This window comes from Natator depressus, chromosome 2 (genome assembly GCF_965152275.1).
Source record: "Natator depressus isolate rNatDep1 chromosome 2, rNatDep2.hap1, whole genome shotgun sequence".
In the NCBI taxonomy this organism is placed as follows: domain Eukaryota; kingdom Metazoa; phylum Chordata; order Testudines; family Cheloniidae; genus Natator; species Natator depressus.
The window spans coordinates 79,206,083-79,224,901 of record NC_134235.1 but is presented as its reverse complement, the minus strand read 5'-3'; the positions used below and the strand labels follow the sequence as shown (position 1 = coordinate 79,224,901).

The 18,819-nt window shown below is 39.5% G+C and overlaps 1 protein-coding gene across 1 annotated transcript in view; it reads left to right on the top strand.

Annotated features, from left to right (window-relative positions):
* LAMA3 (laminin subunit alpha 3) overlaps nt 1–18,819 on the top strand; it is a 190,903-nt gene that overhangs the window by 100,602 nt on the left and 71,482 nt on the right. The window contains exons 24-35 of the mRNA XM_074944500.1: nt 384–526; nt 2,350–2,450; nt 2,563–2,716; nt 4,335–4,495; nt 7,138–7,246; nt 9,329–9,426; nt 11,931–12,099; nt 12,999–13,125; nt 13,205–13,344; nt 14,679–14,794; nt 15,316–15,527; nt 16,364–16,568. Coding sequence (XP_074800601.1) covers nt 384–526; nt 2,350–2,450; nt 2,563–2,716; nt 4,335–4,495; nt 7,138–7,246; nt 9,329–9,426; nt 11,931–12,099; nt 12,999–13,125; nt 13,205–13,344; nt 14,679–14,794; nt 15,316–15,527; nt 16,364–16,568 — 1,735 coding nt within the window. The remainder of the gene's footprint in view (nt 1–383; nt 527–2,349; nt 2,451–2,562; nt 2,717–4,334; nt 4,496–7,137; nt 7,247–9,328; nt 9,427–11,930; nt 12,100–12,998; nt 13,126–13,204; nt 13,345–14,678; nt 14,795–15,315; nt 15,528–16,363; nt 16,569–18,819) is intronic.

The following is an 18,819-nucleotide window of genomic DNA, read 5'->3' as shown; positions in this document are numbered from 1 at the left end:
AACTAAAAATTCCACAATGTTGGCCCTTTGTTGTCTTTATTAAAGCAGTGCGAGACAGATGGAACAAAAAATAAGGGAAAAGGAAGGAAATGTTTCAGAACTTTCCCAAGCTGTGGCAAAAGTTCAGGGGGAAATAGAGGTGTTTCCTATTTTTCTAAATCACTTCACTTGAGCCTAGTGAGAATGAAGAGGACAATAATCACATAGATCTATGGCTTACTATGTACATTATATGGTGTATTCTTAACGCATGCTGAAAGATCAGTGTTGATCAGTTGTTGTCAGTCTGATTTTAGTGAATGAAAGCATTAGTCTTATGCCTTGAGAAAATTGAGTCATTTGACATAATCTAATATTATTATTAATTTATTTTTTGCTGTCAGGGGCTACTCAGAGCAAAGACATTGTCTTCCCACCCAGTAAGAAGCCGGCTTTTGTCACTGTCCCAGGAAATGGCTTTGCAGATCCATTCTCACTTATTCCAGGAACATGGATTGTCAATATTATGGCAGAGGGAGTCCTCCTGGTAAGAAAGTGACTGAGACAAAATATTTTAAGTTTTTGAGAGTAGAATTTATTTGGGAGAGTTTGGGAGAGAATGAAAGGACCACCTCAGAGTTAGGTGCCAGGAAGATCCCTGTAAAGGACATGAAACTCAATAGTACAGGAGAGCACAGTGTCATTCTGAAATAAAAATTGTGAAATTTTACAATTCTGCATTTCACTTCTTTTTCTCTTATTTGAATTTCACCTGCCCTTGTTTTGTATGTATCAGACTTTTATATATATTTAGACTGTGCCTCTCTAATGGATGTACTTTTTAAAAAAAATTCACAGGTGCTTATACAAAGCTGTAATCATCACGTTTTGGCCCTATCCAAATGTCTTATCCAAAATCTGTGTCAGTTATAATTTGAAACTCTTTCCACAGAGTTAGAGCCCAATTCTGAAAAAGCCCACAAGAGTCACTTCACTCATGAGAGCAATCCAAGCTTTCATGTGTTTCATGGATCAACCCCTTAATTAGTGATGAAGATCCTATGACAGGGAATTCTCTCAGAGAAAATATGAGGAACTCCTCCTTTAATAAGTTGTTTTCTAAATGCTGCAACCTCCTTCCACTGCCTACAAAATTGGCAAACTATCCATCATAAAGATTCAGAAGTTAGTGCAAAGTATAACACAGGCATAATGTTTCAAGTGATCACTTATGAAACACCCAAACTATATATAATCACAGTGAAATCATGCCAAAATCAACTTGTATTTTTAAACATTTTTTAGCATGAATCAGAAATGAACACCTTCAATCATCAACTGTACTAAATGACTGTACTAAAATATATGGAATAAACTACATAATGTCTAGAGTACTATTAAACCTTGTTTCTTATCTATAATGGCAATATTTATTAGGTTTTGTTGTCTTTTCTGTCCATAATTTTGAAAGGGGACTTGCTGATTGTCCTAACAAATCATATTATTTATTTTTATAGTAAAACTTCAATAAATAAAAATTTAAAATCAAATAAACATCAGTATATAGATTAAAATTGATAGATCAGTAGAGCCAGAGTTTTAAAATGTGCCTTCTTTTAATGACTGTTTGACTTCACTTAATTCACGGAATTTGTATGCATAATCAGTTTGGTGCGCATAGGAGAACCCTATTTGCATATGTTAGTCAAGCACAAATGTTTTTGTGCATGTAAATTCAACATCTTGCATACACAGGTGAATAGTGTGCAGACGCAATTGTGTACATAAAGTGTTTATGTAACCCATGCTTAAACCATGTGGCATTCTGTCCTCCTCTAGTGGTTTGGCTGCACAGAAATTTGAGAGTCAGCTGCAGCCGTGAGCTGAGAAACCTGGGTCTCTTAGCTCCGTGGCTCTCATCCCTTTCCAGACTACTGTTCCGCTTTTAGGAGTCTGATTTGTCTTGCGTACCCCCAGGTGACACCTTACTTAAAAACTACTTGCTTACAAAATCAGACATAAAAATACAAAAGTGTCACAGCACGCTATTACTTAAAAATTGTTTACTTTCTCATTTTTACCATAAAATTATAAATTAAATCAGTTGGAATGTATACATTGTACTTACATTTTAGTGCACAGTATATAGAGCAGTATAAACAAGTCATATGAAATTTTAATTTGCACTGACTTTGCTAGCTTGTTTTATGTAGACTATTATAAAATTAGGCAAATATCTTGATGAGTTGATGTACCCCCGGAAGTACATTTTAGAGATGTACATTTTACATTTGTAAAATGTACATTTTAGAGATGTACATTTTATAATTTTCTGTGTGCTCTTGTATGAATCACATTCTTTGTTTTTAGGATTACATGGTGCTGTTACCTAGTGATTACTATGAAGCGCCCATCTTACAATTACAAGTTACAGAGCCTTGCACCTATTCAGGACGTGCTACGACAGATAAGTTAGTATATACACTTTATAATAAGCTGATTACCCTGGACTACATTAAATGATTTTCCTTTAATGTTGTAATTGGTAATTATGATATCACCGTGTTTTGCTTTGTTTTAAAGCTGCTTGCTTTATCAGCATTTACCACTAGCCAGATTTTCCTGTGTCCTCGGTTCAGAGGCGACACATTTCTTGCTTGGTGGAGAGTACAGAAAAATAGCTGTCCGACAGCCAACCCCAGAGCATCCAGTGATGTCCCACATCAGTGGAAGAGAGGTCAGATTCCTGTATACATACTAACAGATACTAATTATAGTCATGTTTGTATTGCCAATTGTAAATTAGGTAATTGTAAATTTGTTGGAATCAATTTCTCTACAAATTCATAGCGAGTCCATTAGCCTCCATGAAGTTACTTGGGATTTATAGAAGTGTAATTTAGGGCATGTCTATACGGGCCTGCAGTTTGGACTAAAGGGACTACATTAGTGCGAGCTAGGGACCTTTAAGTTTGCATCCGCAGCATCCATATGGGGGAATTACAGCACTGCACTTTTGTGCACACTACCTACTCATGCCCCATTAGTCCAAACTGCAGGCCAATGTGGACATGCCTGAAGATCAGAATCTGGTTCATCGACTAATATCACACATGGCTGCAATAAATATACAACTGGGATGTAAGTGAATGCTTTAGTCTATCAAAGGTCAAAAGGTTTTGTAAAGAATCCTTCACTGAAATCCCTCAGCTAATTCATGTACTGTCAAACTGTCTGTTTTAGAAACAAATTGTATCATTGAGCAGTAACAATAACACACAAAAGTAATGTAAAATTTAGCATTTTGTGATTTCTTAGATATATATATGTACATCTGTGTACATTTGTTTTATTAATGGTTGCATTTTTTAAAAAAAATCAAAGAAGCAGAACAATTATGCCAGAGTATATCCATTAAAACAGGGTCTCATGCTTTATCATATAAAGTTTTGTAGTAGTACCTTATTGAAAAAATATAACACTAACCTATATGATCTAATTATGTACATGGGAACAACACATAAAGATAATGACTCCTTTTGTCTCCTGTTAATATCCCCTGGCACAGCTCATTCTTGAAAATCTGTATTGAAGCAGGAACAGTCAAACACCAAAAGCCCTGATCCTTCTAACACGTATACATGTTCCTAGCTTTAGCCATGTGAGTTCTCCCATTGAAATCAAAATGACTAATCACATAAACAGATTCATATACATACTTAAGTGTTCACAGGATCAGGGCCTAAGGGAATACTGATGAAAATGCTAACGTTCAGAAGAATTATACTGAATTCAGCAACAATAGAAGGTGTAGCTGTATAACACTTTTCATGCCAGTATCTCAATAAATAGAAATTTTAAAATTTTTCAAGTAGTTTGCTTAGGACTCCAAGGAAGACTTCATGCTTCAGAAAGTGCTGTTGGTTATTTATTAGATAACAACCTTCTTCTCAGCCCAGCATTTTGTAAGGAGAACTGGAGGCTTTGTCTTTCAGTTGAGACATAAAAACAGTATTGACCTGGCATTAAAAATTCCATGTGGACAGGAATGATGATAGCCCCATGTCCTGGCAAAATTTCGAAAAGTACATTCTACCTATAAAAATTCTTTCTCCTGTTATGTCTACTGGATAGAGTAAGATTCTTTTGTCCAAAACTGTCATATAATATTCCTGGCACTAATATAAGGGCAGGTGTTTCCAGAGATGGCTGCATTTTGATGGCAGGCATAGTAATCTCTGTATACCGCAGTTTTATTTCTGAAAAGCAGCTTAATGTTGTGAAAATTAATATATAAATTGACTGATTTTTTTCCCAATGATGCTAAGCTTATTTTCTTGTTGAATCTCCAATAGGTTGATTTACAACTGAGACTGAACATTCCCCAAGTCGGTCGCTATGTGGTAGTTCTTGAATATGCTAATGAAGATGATCAATTATACACTGCTGAAGTGATAGTGAACAGTCCTGGGCCTGTCCTGAAGGCCAGAGTGAACATATACAGCTGTAAATACAGGTAGGGATTTCAGAAATAATTATAGAATGGTTAAATTATCAGGTGGAATGGAATTTTATACTTTTTAATCAAAGATTTCTTTGTAATACATGTAAATTATAGTGTATAGTTTGTTTTATTTTCTAGGGTTTTTAAGTTATTATCTGATCTGTACATTTGAATTGTGCAGTTTATATTCCTTCTCTTCATCTAGGTTTTTATACCATGCTCCATACCGTGGCATATGTGCATTTAATATTACTATTACTTCAGCTAACTTGGCACTGTATCTTCACATAAAATGTTGCATCTTGAAATTTAGTTATAAATCTTTATGAATTATTAAGCACAGAGTCCCATGAGCCACACATCCTCCATATATGCATCATCTCTCCATGTGAAATTAAGGCTGCACTGCCCCTGTAGAACTTATCAGGAAAAGTTAATACAGCCAATACAGATTCTAGGCCAATATGTACAGCCAACAGACTGTAAAGGAATGGCTGCCTTTTGAATTAAGAGTGACGAGGTAGCATTTTGTTGTCTATTGGTACAAGGCTGCCAGGTGGTGGTGTGTAAGTGTTGGTCGCCCAGAGCCCTGCAGACTTAGGTTCTAGTTCTCTGGGTCCTCAGAGCTAGCTCGAGGAGAGCTAGTGCATGTCTGTCTATATAGCTGGGAAGCACCCTTTCAGCTGCTGTGTAGACGTACTCATAGATGTAACCCCTAATGCTCGTCTTAATAAATTGTACCATACCTAGTTACAGGCAATAGGGGCTTGATGGTGCCGTAGTCCTATGCAAAGGCTTCCCGCTCCTTCTCTACCCCCTGGGCTCCCCTGAGAAGCCTTCTGCATAGGAGTAGGACCCTCATAGATTGTAGCTCCAAGTACAGGAGTATGGGAGGAACTGTGTACCTGATAATGTCCCCTCCCCCTACAAACTTTGGCTCCACCCCGCTCCAAACTACTGGCCAGCAGAGCTGTGTGAGCATACAGGAGGAGGAATATGCTACACTCCAAAAAGTGATGTATTACATTTCTTCCTGTCCCTCAGCAAGGCAGGAACCCTGCACTCCTCCTGTGGTGGCACAGCTCCACATCAGCCCTACACAAGGCTGATCTTAAAGCTTTCAGTAGGATTCTGTGTGTGAGCAGGTACTCACCAAAGCCTAGCCCTATTGATGTTAATCAGTACGGGTCCAATTCCACCACACTTGCTCCTGTTGAGTAGCACCTTACTGTACAAACCGCCCCCTTAAAATCAAGGATCAGCTAGCCTTTGTGTGCGTGTTCGTGGCTGTTCTATGCTGCAGGCTGTGTGTGGCAGTAGAATGCAGCAGCTTTCTTAACTACTGAAGAATGTTGGCTCCTGAAAGAGTGTTTACTAAGTACATTGTTACCTGCAAGGCCCTTCATTTTCGGTTTTTATTCTGTTTAAAATTTCCTGGGAATTTATCAGTGTTTATTACAAAAATTAAAAAAAGGGTGAAAATTGGTGCAAAAAAACTGACTTCATGGTTTTCTGAGTTCATGTCAGGGTTAATACTGGGGTACAGGAGGACAGAAAAAAAGCAACAAATGGAGAAAAGTAAGAGTACTTCTTCCCTGGCTTCCCACTCCAGTAGGAGAGATGGCAGCTTGGTAACCTGGATGGACCTCAGCGGGACTCTGGCTCCCTACTCTGGAATCAGAGATGGTGGGTTGGTAACCTGGGCAGACCCCAGGTGAACCCCCAGACCTAGCTACCCGCTTCAGGAGGAGAGATGGTGGCTGAGTTACCTGGTGGTTTAGGTAACCGAGCCACCATCTCTCCTTCCGGAGCAGTCCCACAGCAGGCCTGAAAGCCGAAGAGGTGAAGAAGGAGAAGGTGTCATCTCCTCAGGCTGCTGCCTCTGTCTCATCCACTTCTGGGCCTGCTTCGGAAGGTGGGAAGTCAGAGCAGTTACCTGAGCTGTTCAGGTCACCAAGCCACCATCTCTCCTTCTGGAGCCGGAAGCCGGGTCCCGGGAGTTCTGGTACTTCTTTTTTTAGGACTCAAGCACTAATGTATACATACACCTGCATGTATGTGTGTGTTTGTATCTTCCACTACATTGCCTTGCTTTAACAGACACCCTTGTATTTACATTTAGACTAACTGATTATTAACGTAACCATATCTATCTAATGTAATGTATTGGATTTTCTTACCATAAAGAGTATTTTCATGTAGATCAGTTGTCCAAAATTACGGTGAAATTCATTAAAAAACAAATAATAGCTTTTGTAAAACCCAGAGAATTATTCAGTAAAAAAAACAGCATAAAATGAAAGGCCTTGCTTATCTAGCATGTTACAGAGCACTAAAGCTGCCAAAAATGACTAATGTTTGCTGCCCATTTCAAAGCCTGCATACAGTGATGATTCAAGTGGAGACTTGAACTAAAATCTGGGCTTGGGGCTATGGATAGAATATGCCAAAGTGGAAGCACTGCTTTACACATGACTTCTCTTGCTCCTCCCCTTTATTTGGTCTATCTGTTGAGATGCTGCATTTTCATCAGTGACTGAGGGTATTCATTGTCCATTATCCGGGAGAAAAAATAAACATGTTGGCACTAGCATGTGCAATACAAAATATGGCACTGGCAGGAGGCTAATTTTTAATTCTACTTTCTGCTGCAGCTTCCTTTGTCGCAGTGTTGTGGTTGATAATATGAATCGCATTGCAGTCTATGACCTTTTAGCTGATGCAAAGTTACATCTTAAGGCATCAGTGATAAATTTTCTTCTGGTAAGTTTCTTCTTGTAATACTTTTCCCAGAAAATAAAAAGAGACTCTTTTCTCCTTTTTTTATATGCTTTGTGATGATTTTTTAAATGGTGTATTTTAAGTGCTTGAGGATGGTGATTAGGATACAGTTTGAGGATTGCTAGGATTCATACAAGCTCAATTTCAAAGTGTTAAAAAAATTCTCCTTTCTTGGCAAAGGCATCACCAACATACTTCTGCTTTATTTTATTTCCCTAAATGTCTCCTGTATGTACAATTAAAGGAAGTATCATCTAGGAGCTTTCATACTTTATCAATGAGCTTATTTTTTTCTCCTTACCTTTTAATTTTTTTACTTCTGAAATTCTTCATGGGAATTTCCCAGCTCTCCCTCAGAGTTTCAGGTTGTGCAGGCTTTCATTTTTGAAACACAAGTGGCTTTTAAAAATTTTGTATTAGAAAACCTTTGCTGCCATCTTTTGGTCACATGAATAATTTTTCTTTCCTGGGCTGACTTTTCTTTTAAGTTGTTTCCTGTGTTTCTCATTTTAGAGATACAGGGCCAGATTCTGTTCTCTGTGAAAATCCAGTGTAAATCCAGAGCAGCTCCATGGATATGTCCAAGGAATGATAATAGAATCTAGCCTAAGATTGTTATATACAACATAGGATGCCAGTTGCTTTATATCCTCTTGTTGCAAGGCATTGTTCAGTGTTACCAAATACTGTCTGAAATCTCTGTTAGCTTTCAGTAGTGTCAACAAGATTCATATCCTAAAGATGTGGAATACCACCACCACCTGTTGGGCTGACTTAGATCAGAGGCTTTTTATCTATTTTATTTTTAATTCTATACAAAAAAAAAACTATACTACTTGCCCTATGTTTCTGAATACTTTCTTTAGCTGCAGAAAATGTGGTTTCCCAGTGCTCAAAGTGAAGACAAAAATGTATTCGTGCTTATGTGTGGGGGTGAGGAGGACACTCCTGACTGCCAGTACCATGCAGTTAATGCCCCAGCAGCTTAGGAGTTAAAGATTCAGGCAGGTCAGATATACCAAGGATTGAGATTCGAGAAGCAACACACAATTTTGGAGCACAGAGGGCTGGTCCAAATAGCAAAGGCAAACAGGCTTCTTGCAGTCAGAGTTCAATAAATAAAAACCCAAGGGCTTCTTGCAGCCTGTTTCCTTTTGTTTCACAGTGAGTCAAATGAGCTGTCCAAATCCAGACAGTGAGTAACTATCAACAGTTCCCTTTATTACCCCCTCCTAAAGGTGTTATTCACTGCAGTGTTATTTGAGCCTAGCCCCATTCCACCACTGTCTGGGTTCCAATGATTCCTTACTCTGAGGACAGGCATCTTCAATTGACTCTGCATATGGAAAGAAATTTTTAGCTCTCTACCCTCCAGAGTCTGTATTTCCCATTCACAAGTGCTAAAATACAGGCTGGGCTGTCCCAATATTTCTACAGTAGGCTGCTGCTGGCTTCTTTGCTGCTCCTTTGGCATTTTTTGCTTCCTTTTTAAGTAGTTCATGCACAAATAAATTTTTTTTTCACGTTCATTTTTATCACTTTTCTTATGGGAGAAATTAAGTCAGGTTGCTCTACCATATGCCTGGAGACTAACTCTGAACACAGTGGGTGAAGTCCTGGACGCACTGATAATGAGTTTTGCTATTGACTTCATTTTAGCAGCTGCTTCTCCCTTTTCACTGGGGCCAGGATTTCACCCTGTGTCCAAAAAGTCATAAGACAGCAAATGGGGGAGTTATGGCCTTTCCTTCCAAACTTGTGCGGTGTGCTTTCTGGACATAGCTGAAGATCTGCTCCTCTTAGATACTACAGTAATGGGGACTATGTAAATACCAAAGCACTTCGCTATTTTTAAAAAATGCATTTATCTTCACAACACTCCTGTGAGGTAGGGAAGTTCTGTGACAGGGCAGAGGCTTGAACCTGGTTCTCCTAGTGTTATAGCTAGTGCCCTAACTACTGGATCATCTTTCCTCTTTGGGTCTGGCCCCTTTATTTGCAGCTGACTAAAAAGATCACAGTGTTAACTGGGCATTGTACATTGTAATTGTGTGTGTTTTGCAGCACAAAATTTGCATTGTATCAGCTGAAGAATTTTCTCTAGAATATGTGGATCCTAAAGTACACTGCATAGCCACTTTTGGGAGCTTTCTTAATCAAAGGTAATTTGCATGCTTCCTTCCTTTTTTATGAAAGAGTCGTTGAAAAGGCAGACATATGCATTGAGTGGTATTTCAATGTCTTTATGACTGAAACTTTGTTCTGTGACTCAGAGATGATTGTAGGCCAAGATATTACAGGGTAATATTTGATAAAAAGTTTGTGTTAATCTAGACAGTCTAGGATTTAGTTAATACCCTCAGTAGCAGATTCCTAGCCTGTCTGAACTACTGTATGCTAAACTACTGTATGCTAAACCTAAACAAGTGGATTTAACACCAGAGTCAGGAGAGTGAGGATTATACTGCCTTGCTCTGGCCCTGATCCTGCAACTGGTAGCTTGTGGGCAGAGGCTGCTGTGCCATGGGAGAAATGTGATTATATAAAGTGCAGTATCCTGGATATCCAAGATGTAGAAATACATTGTTTCTACCTGGGCAAATCATGGAATGTTCTTAAATGACCATTATTCTGATATGAGTTTCATTCTGAACTTCTCTTCACCACTTCATTTCTGCTAGGATTTTAGCAGCTACTTCCCATGAACTTAGATATTAATGATGTATGCCATTTCAAGACTTCTTTACACGCAGGTCTTTTTCTACTATGTTGACAAATGCAAAGGGGGCTTAAAGTGAGTGTAACTGTAATTTACAAGTCTTCAGAAGGTAGAAAGAATTGTTGACTAAACCTAATAATTCTCAAGATAGTAGCTGCTAAAATAATATTTGAATTGAAGTGGATGGGAGAAAAATCAGGATGGTAATCAGAATGAAGAGCTTTTAAGGTCCAATACGTCATCTTTCTTGGCTTCCACATGGTGCACAGCATTTCATTTTCAGCCCCTGCTTATCCTAAAAAAATCAGTCTTTTATAGCTGGGACTAGTTCCTGAGAACTGAATATAGGAAATCCTGGACTTCACAGCAATATAGTTTTGAAACCCTTGAATCTGAATAAAAGGTTGGTTTCAGGTTGGTTGAAAAAATAAAATTAAACAACTATGAAGATATGATGAATATATACCTTTATTTTTGGTTTTGTGGAAGGACATTGTTTTTATGTTTTCATATTTGCTTTAGTTCCAGCATAAATAATTTATGTTACAGTTTTGTTCTGTTGTTAAATATATTATTAGCTGGCTTCATATTTAATTTTATAAATGGGTTTAATGTTCATGAAATTGAAAGATTAACGGCATTGGCTCAGTTTAGTTATTTGATGAGCAGATGCCTTATGAGATTTCCCACACAGGCCTGGCAAATGCACCTCAGTTCTGGACTGGAAACAAATCTGCTGTTCCAGTTCTGTGCCTCTCTTGAGCAGAGATTGATGATTGCCTCATGCTTATAAGAAGTGAATAAATATCCATGAGTGACTAGAATGAAATTACCAATTAGAATTTCACTTGAAGCCTTAAAAAAGATTTTTTTCAATCCAGATGGTCAGAAGTAAATGCACCTAGAAATGGATAGTTAAACATTCTGGGTTGTCTATAGAGTCCCTTTTAGGGAGATATGTTCTCCATATACCTACTTAGGCTCTAATCTTGCAAATACTTGCACATGTGGGTAACTTTTAAGTATGTGAGTAATCCCACTGACTTCAGTGGAATTACTCACATGTTTAAAGTTGAGCACGTATGCAAGTATTTTTAGGATCAGGATATTTGCTAGTAGTTTACATTCTTTAATTTGTAACTAACCTGACCCACTAAAATTTAGGTACGTGTTCAGAACCATTGGTTGTATTTTTGCATCTTGTTTAACAAACATTTAACAGGTAAGCTGTTTATGATACAGAAGTTTTGAGTAAATTTAGTTACACTTCCATTCAGTGATTTAAATCCATACATCTTCATTTTGCTTAATTGATATTAACTATGTAGAATGCAAAACAGTGACATTAGTTATTAATGTGTTTTTAAGTGTATTCATTCTAATGCATTATTCAGGGGTGGCCAACCTGTGGCTCCAGAGTCACATGCAGCTCTTCAGAAGTTAATATGCGGCTCCTTGTATAGACACCGACTCCAGGGCTGGAGCTATCGGCACCAACTTTTCAATGTGCCGGGGGTGCTCACTGCTCAACCCCTGGCTCTGCCACAGGCCTTGCCCCCACTCCACTCCTTCCCGCCCCCTCCCCTGAGCCTGCCACGCCCTCACTCCTCTCCCTCCCCCCAGAGCCTCCTGCACGCCACGAAACAGCTGATCGTGAGGTACAGGGAGGGATGGGGAGGCGCTGATCGGCAGGGCTGCGGTGGGCGGAAGGCACTGGGTGTGGGGAGGGGGAGCTGATGGGGGGCTGCTGACATATTATTGTGGTTCTTTGGCAATGTAAATTCTGGCTCCTTTTCCGGCTCAGGTTGGCCACCCCTGCATTAACTTTTACCACTCTGACTAATTTTTATTTCATACTTGTTCTGCACCACTAGGCCTAAAACTTCATTATTTTGCATAAGAAATTCTTCCCTACTGCATAAATAATTACTATAATTCTATTTTTAGTGCATCATGCATTCCCTCAGTGTATGAAACTCCGCCGGTGGCCTTGCTTTTGGATGCACTCAAGAATGGGAAAATTTCAGAAGTGCAGAGAAATGTACCGTACAATCCACTGAGTGTCCCTTTCCCTTCTGTTAACCGGGTTAATGGAGTAATCTTGACCTCATTACAGGTAGATCACATTTGACTGTATTATTTCTAAGGCACAAAGTAAGTTGTCAGTGATGTTAAATAGACTGAGAACAACATGAGAGTTAAAGCTAAATGGTGTTTTAGGGCCAAGCTTTTGGGGTGAGGAAGTCCGATAGATAATATTCATAAACAGAAACAAAGGACTCAGAACCAAACGAATGAAAAACCGTTTTGCTGGGTTGTGCGCATTAATTAACATATTTTATAATGTAAATAGACTTGTGATGTCTTGCGGCTTTGCCGCTCAGGTGTATAGTTTTATAGTAAGTATGAGTGAGGGTGGGCGATTGTGTGTGTTGTGCTGGGGGATTTGTGCTGGTTTGTGTGTGTGACAAATGAGGGATGTGTGTTGCAGTGAGGGGGTATGTGTGTTTGGGGTTATTGTGTATGTTGGTTGTGTTCTGTGGGTGGTTGTGTTGATTTGCGTGGGGGTTGTGCTTGAGGATTTTGTGTTAATTTGTTTGGGTATCTGGAGTGCGTTGGGGAGTTTGTGTTGAGTTGTAGGGGTGGCAAAACAACCTGTGAAGAACTGTGGCAGCTGGACAAAGTAATCCATCATCTCTGCAGTCTCCCTCATCTCTCTGACTTATTACAACCAATGACATTGTTGCATGCAAATTAGCGGTAGAGTAAGGGTGTGATTGGTTGAGTTACCTCTGACATCACAATTGTCTAGGTCTGTTGGCATAGACAGATACATGCTTTACTGTTTTATTATGTAGATATGAGTATGCAAACATAGGGACAGATCCTGCAAGATGCTTTTCCCTCTTGAGAGATGCTGAGCTCCCTCAACTCCCATTGCAGGTAGGAGCAGGCCCATAGTAAAAATGAATGAATAAAACAAATGCATAAGCTTAGCTGTCCTTGTTTCTGCAGAACCAGCTTATTCTGAGTGGGAAAGTGCCAAGTTTGGGCAGATATGTATTTGTTGTACATTTCCAGCAGTCAGCGCACCCAACATTTCCTGTGCAGGTGCTTGTGGATGGGGGACGCCTATGGTCAGGTGAGCCATGCTTAATATTAATTCAGCTCTTTTTTCTTTCTCAGCATTTTAGCAAACTAGATTTTAAAATTTCATTTAGGTTCCTTCAGTGCTTCATTCTGCCCTCATGCTTTTGGCTGTCGAGACCAGGTGATTGCAGAAAATCAGATTGAACTGGATATCCCTGGGCCTGAGGTTTCTGTTACTGTGAAGATTCCTAATGCAAAAACACTGGTCGTAGTAAGTTTGTTACACCTCAAGATTTGAAAGTATTCTTTTTACCTCTTGAATAGTAGAGCTTTTCATGTTCACTATTTACTTGGAAATGGATGACTGTGAATGCAATAGTTTTTCTTAATTTATTTTGTATTTTTTAAAGAGCTAATTGTAACATAGGGAGCACTTTTGTCTTGTCTTGTCTTGTCTTGTCTTTTGGTCCAAATGTTGACCAACTACAAATCTGATAAAAAAGTGGGGTGAAAACATTCACAACATTTTTTACCCTTTTTAATCAAAGATGTTGATGACAAATTTAATCAAATTTCAGAATTTTCAGCAAGCTCTGAATCTGTCTCTCTTTGATGTTAATCTTCCTCTTCTCTTGAAACAGTCATTTAGGCCCTGATAGGGAGGAGCTTAAGCATGTGGCTGACTTTTTAAGCATGTGAGTGGTCCCACTGAAATCAGTGGGGTTCAGCGTGGCACAGCAGCCTCTGCCCACAAGCTACCAGTTGCAGGATCAGGGCCAGAGCAAGTCAGTATAATCCTCACTCTCCTGACTCCGGTGTTAAATCCACTTGTTGCAACTTGTCTTAGATTGTAAATTGTTTGGAGCTGGGACTGTACTGTACTGAGGGAGAAATCCTGCCTCCATTAAGTCAATAGCAAAACTCCCGTTGACTTTAATGGAGCCAGGATTTCACCCTGTCTTTGTACAGCACCTAGCACAAAGAAACCCCATTCCGAACTGGGACTTTGGGATACTCCTGCAATACTGTAATAACAACAGCTTGTCTGTGGCACATGACTTTAATCATCAAGTTCTGCTTCTAACTTTTAATATGACTGGTAGTTTATTTTTCTCCACAATACAGTAGGCATCTATTAGCCTGGGGTCTGACCCAGGAAAATGCTCATGGGGAAATACTGAGCTTCCACAAATATTGTGCCTAGCCATCTTCGCTTTCCTGCCCCTAATACCGAAGGTTCAGACATATACTCCTACAGTCCATAGAAAGCATGGGACACGCTTCAGAAATGTAGAAATTTGTGTAAGAAATCTAAAGAACTGTCTTGTTTCAAGACAGCTGAATTTTGAACACAGTCTTCATATGAATTTGGGAGGAGAAACCCATCATCATTCGAAATAATTGAAAATAGCTTAACACGCAGCTTATGAAAACAGTTGTTCCAATGATTTTTCCATCCTACCAACTTCTTCTACACAGGAGTTTGCATCTTGTAGAATAATCCAGGGATGATACTGGAAATGTATTTAACTATAGATAAACACCTTGGTTCGTTTCTTCTGCTTTTCTATGAAATATACAGTTTAGTTTTCTTGTTGTTTTAAGGAACACGTTTTAGTTGTTCCAGCAGACAGTTACAGCCATAGCCTACTTCAGAAAAGGACTGTGGACAAGTCGTTTGACTTTATCAACCAGTGTGGAGGAAACAGCTTTTATACTGAGTAAGCATCACTTTCTAAGACACTGAACATTTTACAAAAAGTTGTAAATTATTAATATTTTACTGTATATTAAAACACTTATACCATACCTATCACAGTTCTATATGGGCATGTTTTACATGGCTTATGCTGGGCCATTAAACTTACAAAGGGTATTAAAATATGGGTCTACATTTTTCCACGACTGCACTCTGTTAGTCAAATTTAAAGGTGGAGTACCATTTCATATTGTACAAAAAAACGGAAAAGCCGTGCTGTCTATCTTGCTAAAGTGCCTATCTTCTTGGTATCTCTGAACAGAAGATACTTTCTTTGAAAAAATTATTTACTAAAATGGATGTCAAATCAGTTCAGTACTAGTGAATTGGTTTACATATGTCCATGCGTGTACATTGATATTGCTATTATGCAAATGAACTATAGTAGAAATAAGTCTCCTAATTCGTTAAGCTAGTGCAGAATGTAGTCATTATAACTTCCTAAGACCAGTTCTTACATGATTTATATTTTTCTTCCACTAGCCCAGTAACATCTTCAGCATTCTGTAAGGATTCTGTAAGGTCATTAGTGGCTTTTTACAACGATGGAGCATTGCCCTGCAGTTGCCATAAAGCAGGTGCCACTAGCTCGGCTTGTAACCCTCTAGGGGGACAATGTAGTTGCAAACCTAACGTCATTGGCCGTCGGTGTAGCCGATGCCAAACTGGGTACTATGGATTTCCGTTCTGCAAATGTAAGTACATTCTGTTCTAAGTGGAAGTATTTTGTGACCTTATTTAATATGTGCTGCAGCTTCATTTTCTGCATATGGGGCTCAATCCTACAAGGTGCTGATTAATGTAACTTTGATCCAGCACAGCACTTAATCATGCACTTCACTTGAACACGAGTAGTCCCGTTCACTTTAAACACACATGCTTCAAGTGAAACATGCGCTGAAGTGCTTTGCTGGATCAGGGCCAGTGTGCTCATTGCCTTTCTGGACAGAACCCAAATGCCACTCCTCCAGAGTTGAATGTTTTACTCTATACTCCCTAGTAAATAATATTTTCTAATTTATTACCAGCTGTTGTTTCCCAACTCATGGCTACAAACCCTTTCATGAATAAGCAGGGTGTAGCATTAACCTGGTAGCACTGACAGATTTATTGGTTACATGAAGTAACATTGACTATCTGCCTTTCCTGGATATTCTATTATACACTGAATATATTGATAAAGTGGTGACATTCTCACCAAAACAGTGGTTTGCCCAATGTGTAGCAAATCATGCTGGGAAGTACTAAATAATAATATTTGTGTTGAATTTGAGGAACAATTTTGTGGAAAAGGCCCAAGGTCTCAGGCTACCCCTTGAAACCTTAGTTGTTGTTACCTGGCTAATTTCCAGGAGTTTGCTTCTCTTCTCACTTATGCTGCTGTATCTGTTGAAGTCAGTTAAATGATACCAATGTAAAGCTGGTGAAAGGGAGAAGAGAATGAGGCCCCATATGTTTTGACTTGAATGGAATGAGAGTCATTTCTTTAAACTGAATATGATTAATCTGTAAAACATTTCCCCCAACCCAGTATGCAACTGCGGCCGACGTCTTTGTGATGACATAACTGGTCAATGTATTTGCCCTCCTCAAACGGTGAAGCCCAAGTGTGAAGCATGTGAAAGACAATTTTTCAACTACCACCCTCTTGTTGGCTGTGAAGCCTGCAACTGCTCAAGCAGAGGAATAGTTAATGTGGCAAACCCAGAATGTGATAAAAACAACGGGCAGTGCAAGTAAGTTTGCATTATTGGGTTAAACTTGTTATTACTAATGTTAAAAATGTACATTGGAAAATTCTTGAGTGGTTTGATTCACTTGTCTTTTTACATACTTGCAGGGGTGGGTGGATGTATTGTTATTTTGATATAAAGAGATTTATGCGCTGCTATCCTGGGATTAGAAAATGGTACAAACTTGGTTTGCTCTGGTAATTGGTTAGTGGGAATTAGGACTCCTGAGCTTTAATTCTATTTTTGCCACTGACTTGCCATATGACTTTGAGTAAATCATTGAACCCCTCTGTGTCTTCTAATGGCTTGCCCAATGTCACACAGCAAATTCGAGTCAAATCCAGGAATACAAACCAGAACTCCGACTCCCAGACATGTGCTCTAACTACTAGATACTCTTCTCATGGATTCACAGGGTCTGGTTTATGTCCCAGCCTGTAACCAGTCCCTTGGGAGTGATCCCATTAGTGTGCTGGGCCCCAAGGGTGCACACATTTCCACAGGGACAGGCCCATGGCCTCCAAGACTTTGTGATCTGTCCATAATGGTGATATTTTTCACTTGTTGGACAGTTAGTGAAAGCTCATGAGAACCACAGAAACATCAGACTGGAAAGGACCTTGAGAGGTCATCTAGTCCAGTCCCCTGCACTCATGGCCGGATTAATTATTATCTAGGCCAACCCTGACAAGTGTTTGTCTAACTTGCTCTTAAAAATCTCCAATGGTGGAGATTCCACAACCTCCCTAGGCAATTTATTCCAGTGCTTAGCCACCCTGACAGTTGGGAAGTTTTTCCGAATGTCCAGCGTAAACCTCCTGTGTCCTGTCTAAATGAGCAGTACTTTATGGAGGAAGGTAAATGAGCAATACTTGATGGTATAGCAGAGCTCTCTCTCTCTCTCTCTCTCTCTCTCTCTCTCTGCAAAGCACTAATTATTAAACTGCCAAGTTAGCCATTACATGCTGATTAAAATATTCAGTTCCGTGGATTACAGCAAAGTCCAAAGTCCTAATTCTATGTGCAAATTTACTTTCTATTATGAGGATATGTGGGTAATGTACTTAGAGTGTGACAAGCCTCCCCCAGTGTATGGTGAAATGCTTAATTGTGCTCATGTGCTGTATCAAATGCAGCCCATTGTATTCAATCCAGCACTTTAAAACTATTTATTAGTTGTAAATTCCCAGTGCTTGGGTACCCACATATTCAAAATGTGAGTGCTGAGAGCCAAAGACACACCCCCGGTTGCCAAGGGATTTTAAACACACAGTTCCAGTACAGATAAAACCTAGAGATGCAGATGTTAATATTTTTAGACTTTGGAAGTGTTTTCCTGTACAGAGCCTTTGGTCTCCTGAAACCCTGCACTGGAGTTGCAGAGGGAGGCTGTGGGAAGAAGCTAGCAAGGAGATGGTGATGAGGGGCTAGGTCACAAGATCCACATTTCTGTAGATCCAGTGGCCTCACCAGACTATGCAGGTCCACTCCAGAAGCTGGAGTAGGGGCTATGGGAGGGGAATTGCTGCTTTCACCAAAGGAGGTGCTCTGTGATCTCATGTCCTGACTTTGGGGTTGGATTTCATCTTATATCACCCTTCACGCAGAGAAAGCCAAGTTACTCAGGCTTTGTATCTGAGCCAATTGTGAACAATTTTGTATAAACAAGGTTTACAGTGTTAGGGGGCTTATTCCTTCACCCACTTACTTCCCTGGTCCTTCTTGCATGAACAGAGAGCAACAATACCCGAAGTCCAAAGGTGCAAACAATTCGATGTTTATTGGGGTGAACTTTCAGCAAGCATGATTCCAGTTTCCTTCCTTAGTGTCCCACTTCCCAGCTCTGACACCACAGAGCCTTACCTGTGTCCCTGTTCCCATTCCTGCCCTTAGCTGAACATGATTCCAATTTCCCTGCCCCCATTCCCTGTTCCCATTTCCCCCCTTAGCAAAACATGATTCCAATTTCCCTGTTCCCATTTCCCCACCACCACCCACACAGTTCCTGATTGACTGCAGACTATATAGTAAAACTTGAGTTCTGCTTAGCTATACCTTAACCAATCATTGTACTGGTTTCAGAGTAGCAGCCGTGTTAGTCTGTATTCGCAAAAAGAAAAGGAGTACTTGTGGCACCTTAGAGACTAACAAATTTATTTGAGCGTAAGCTTTTGTGAGCTGCAGCTCACTTCACTGAATGCATCCGATGAAGTGAGCTGTAGCTCACGAAAGCTTATGCTCAAATAAATTTGTT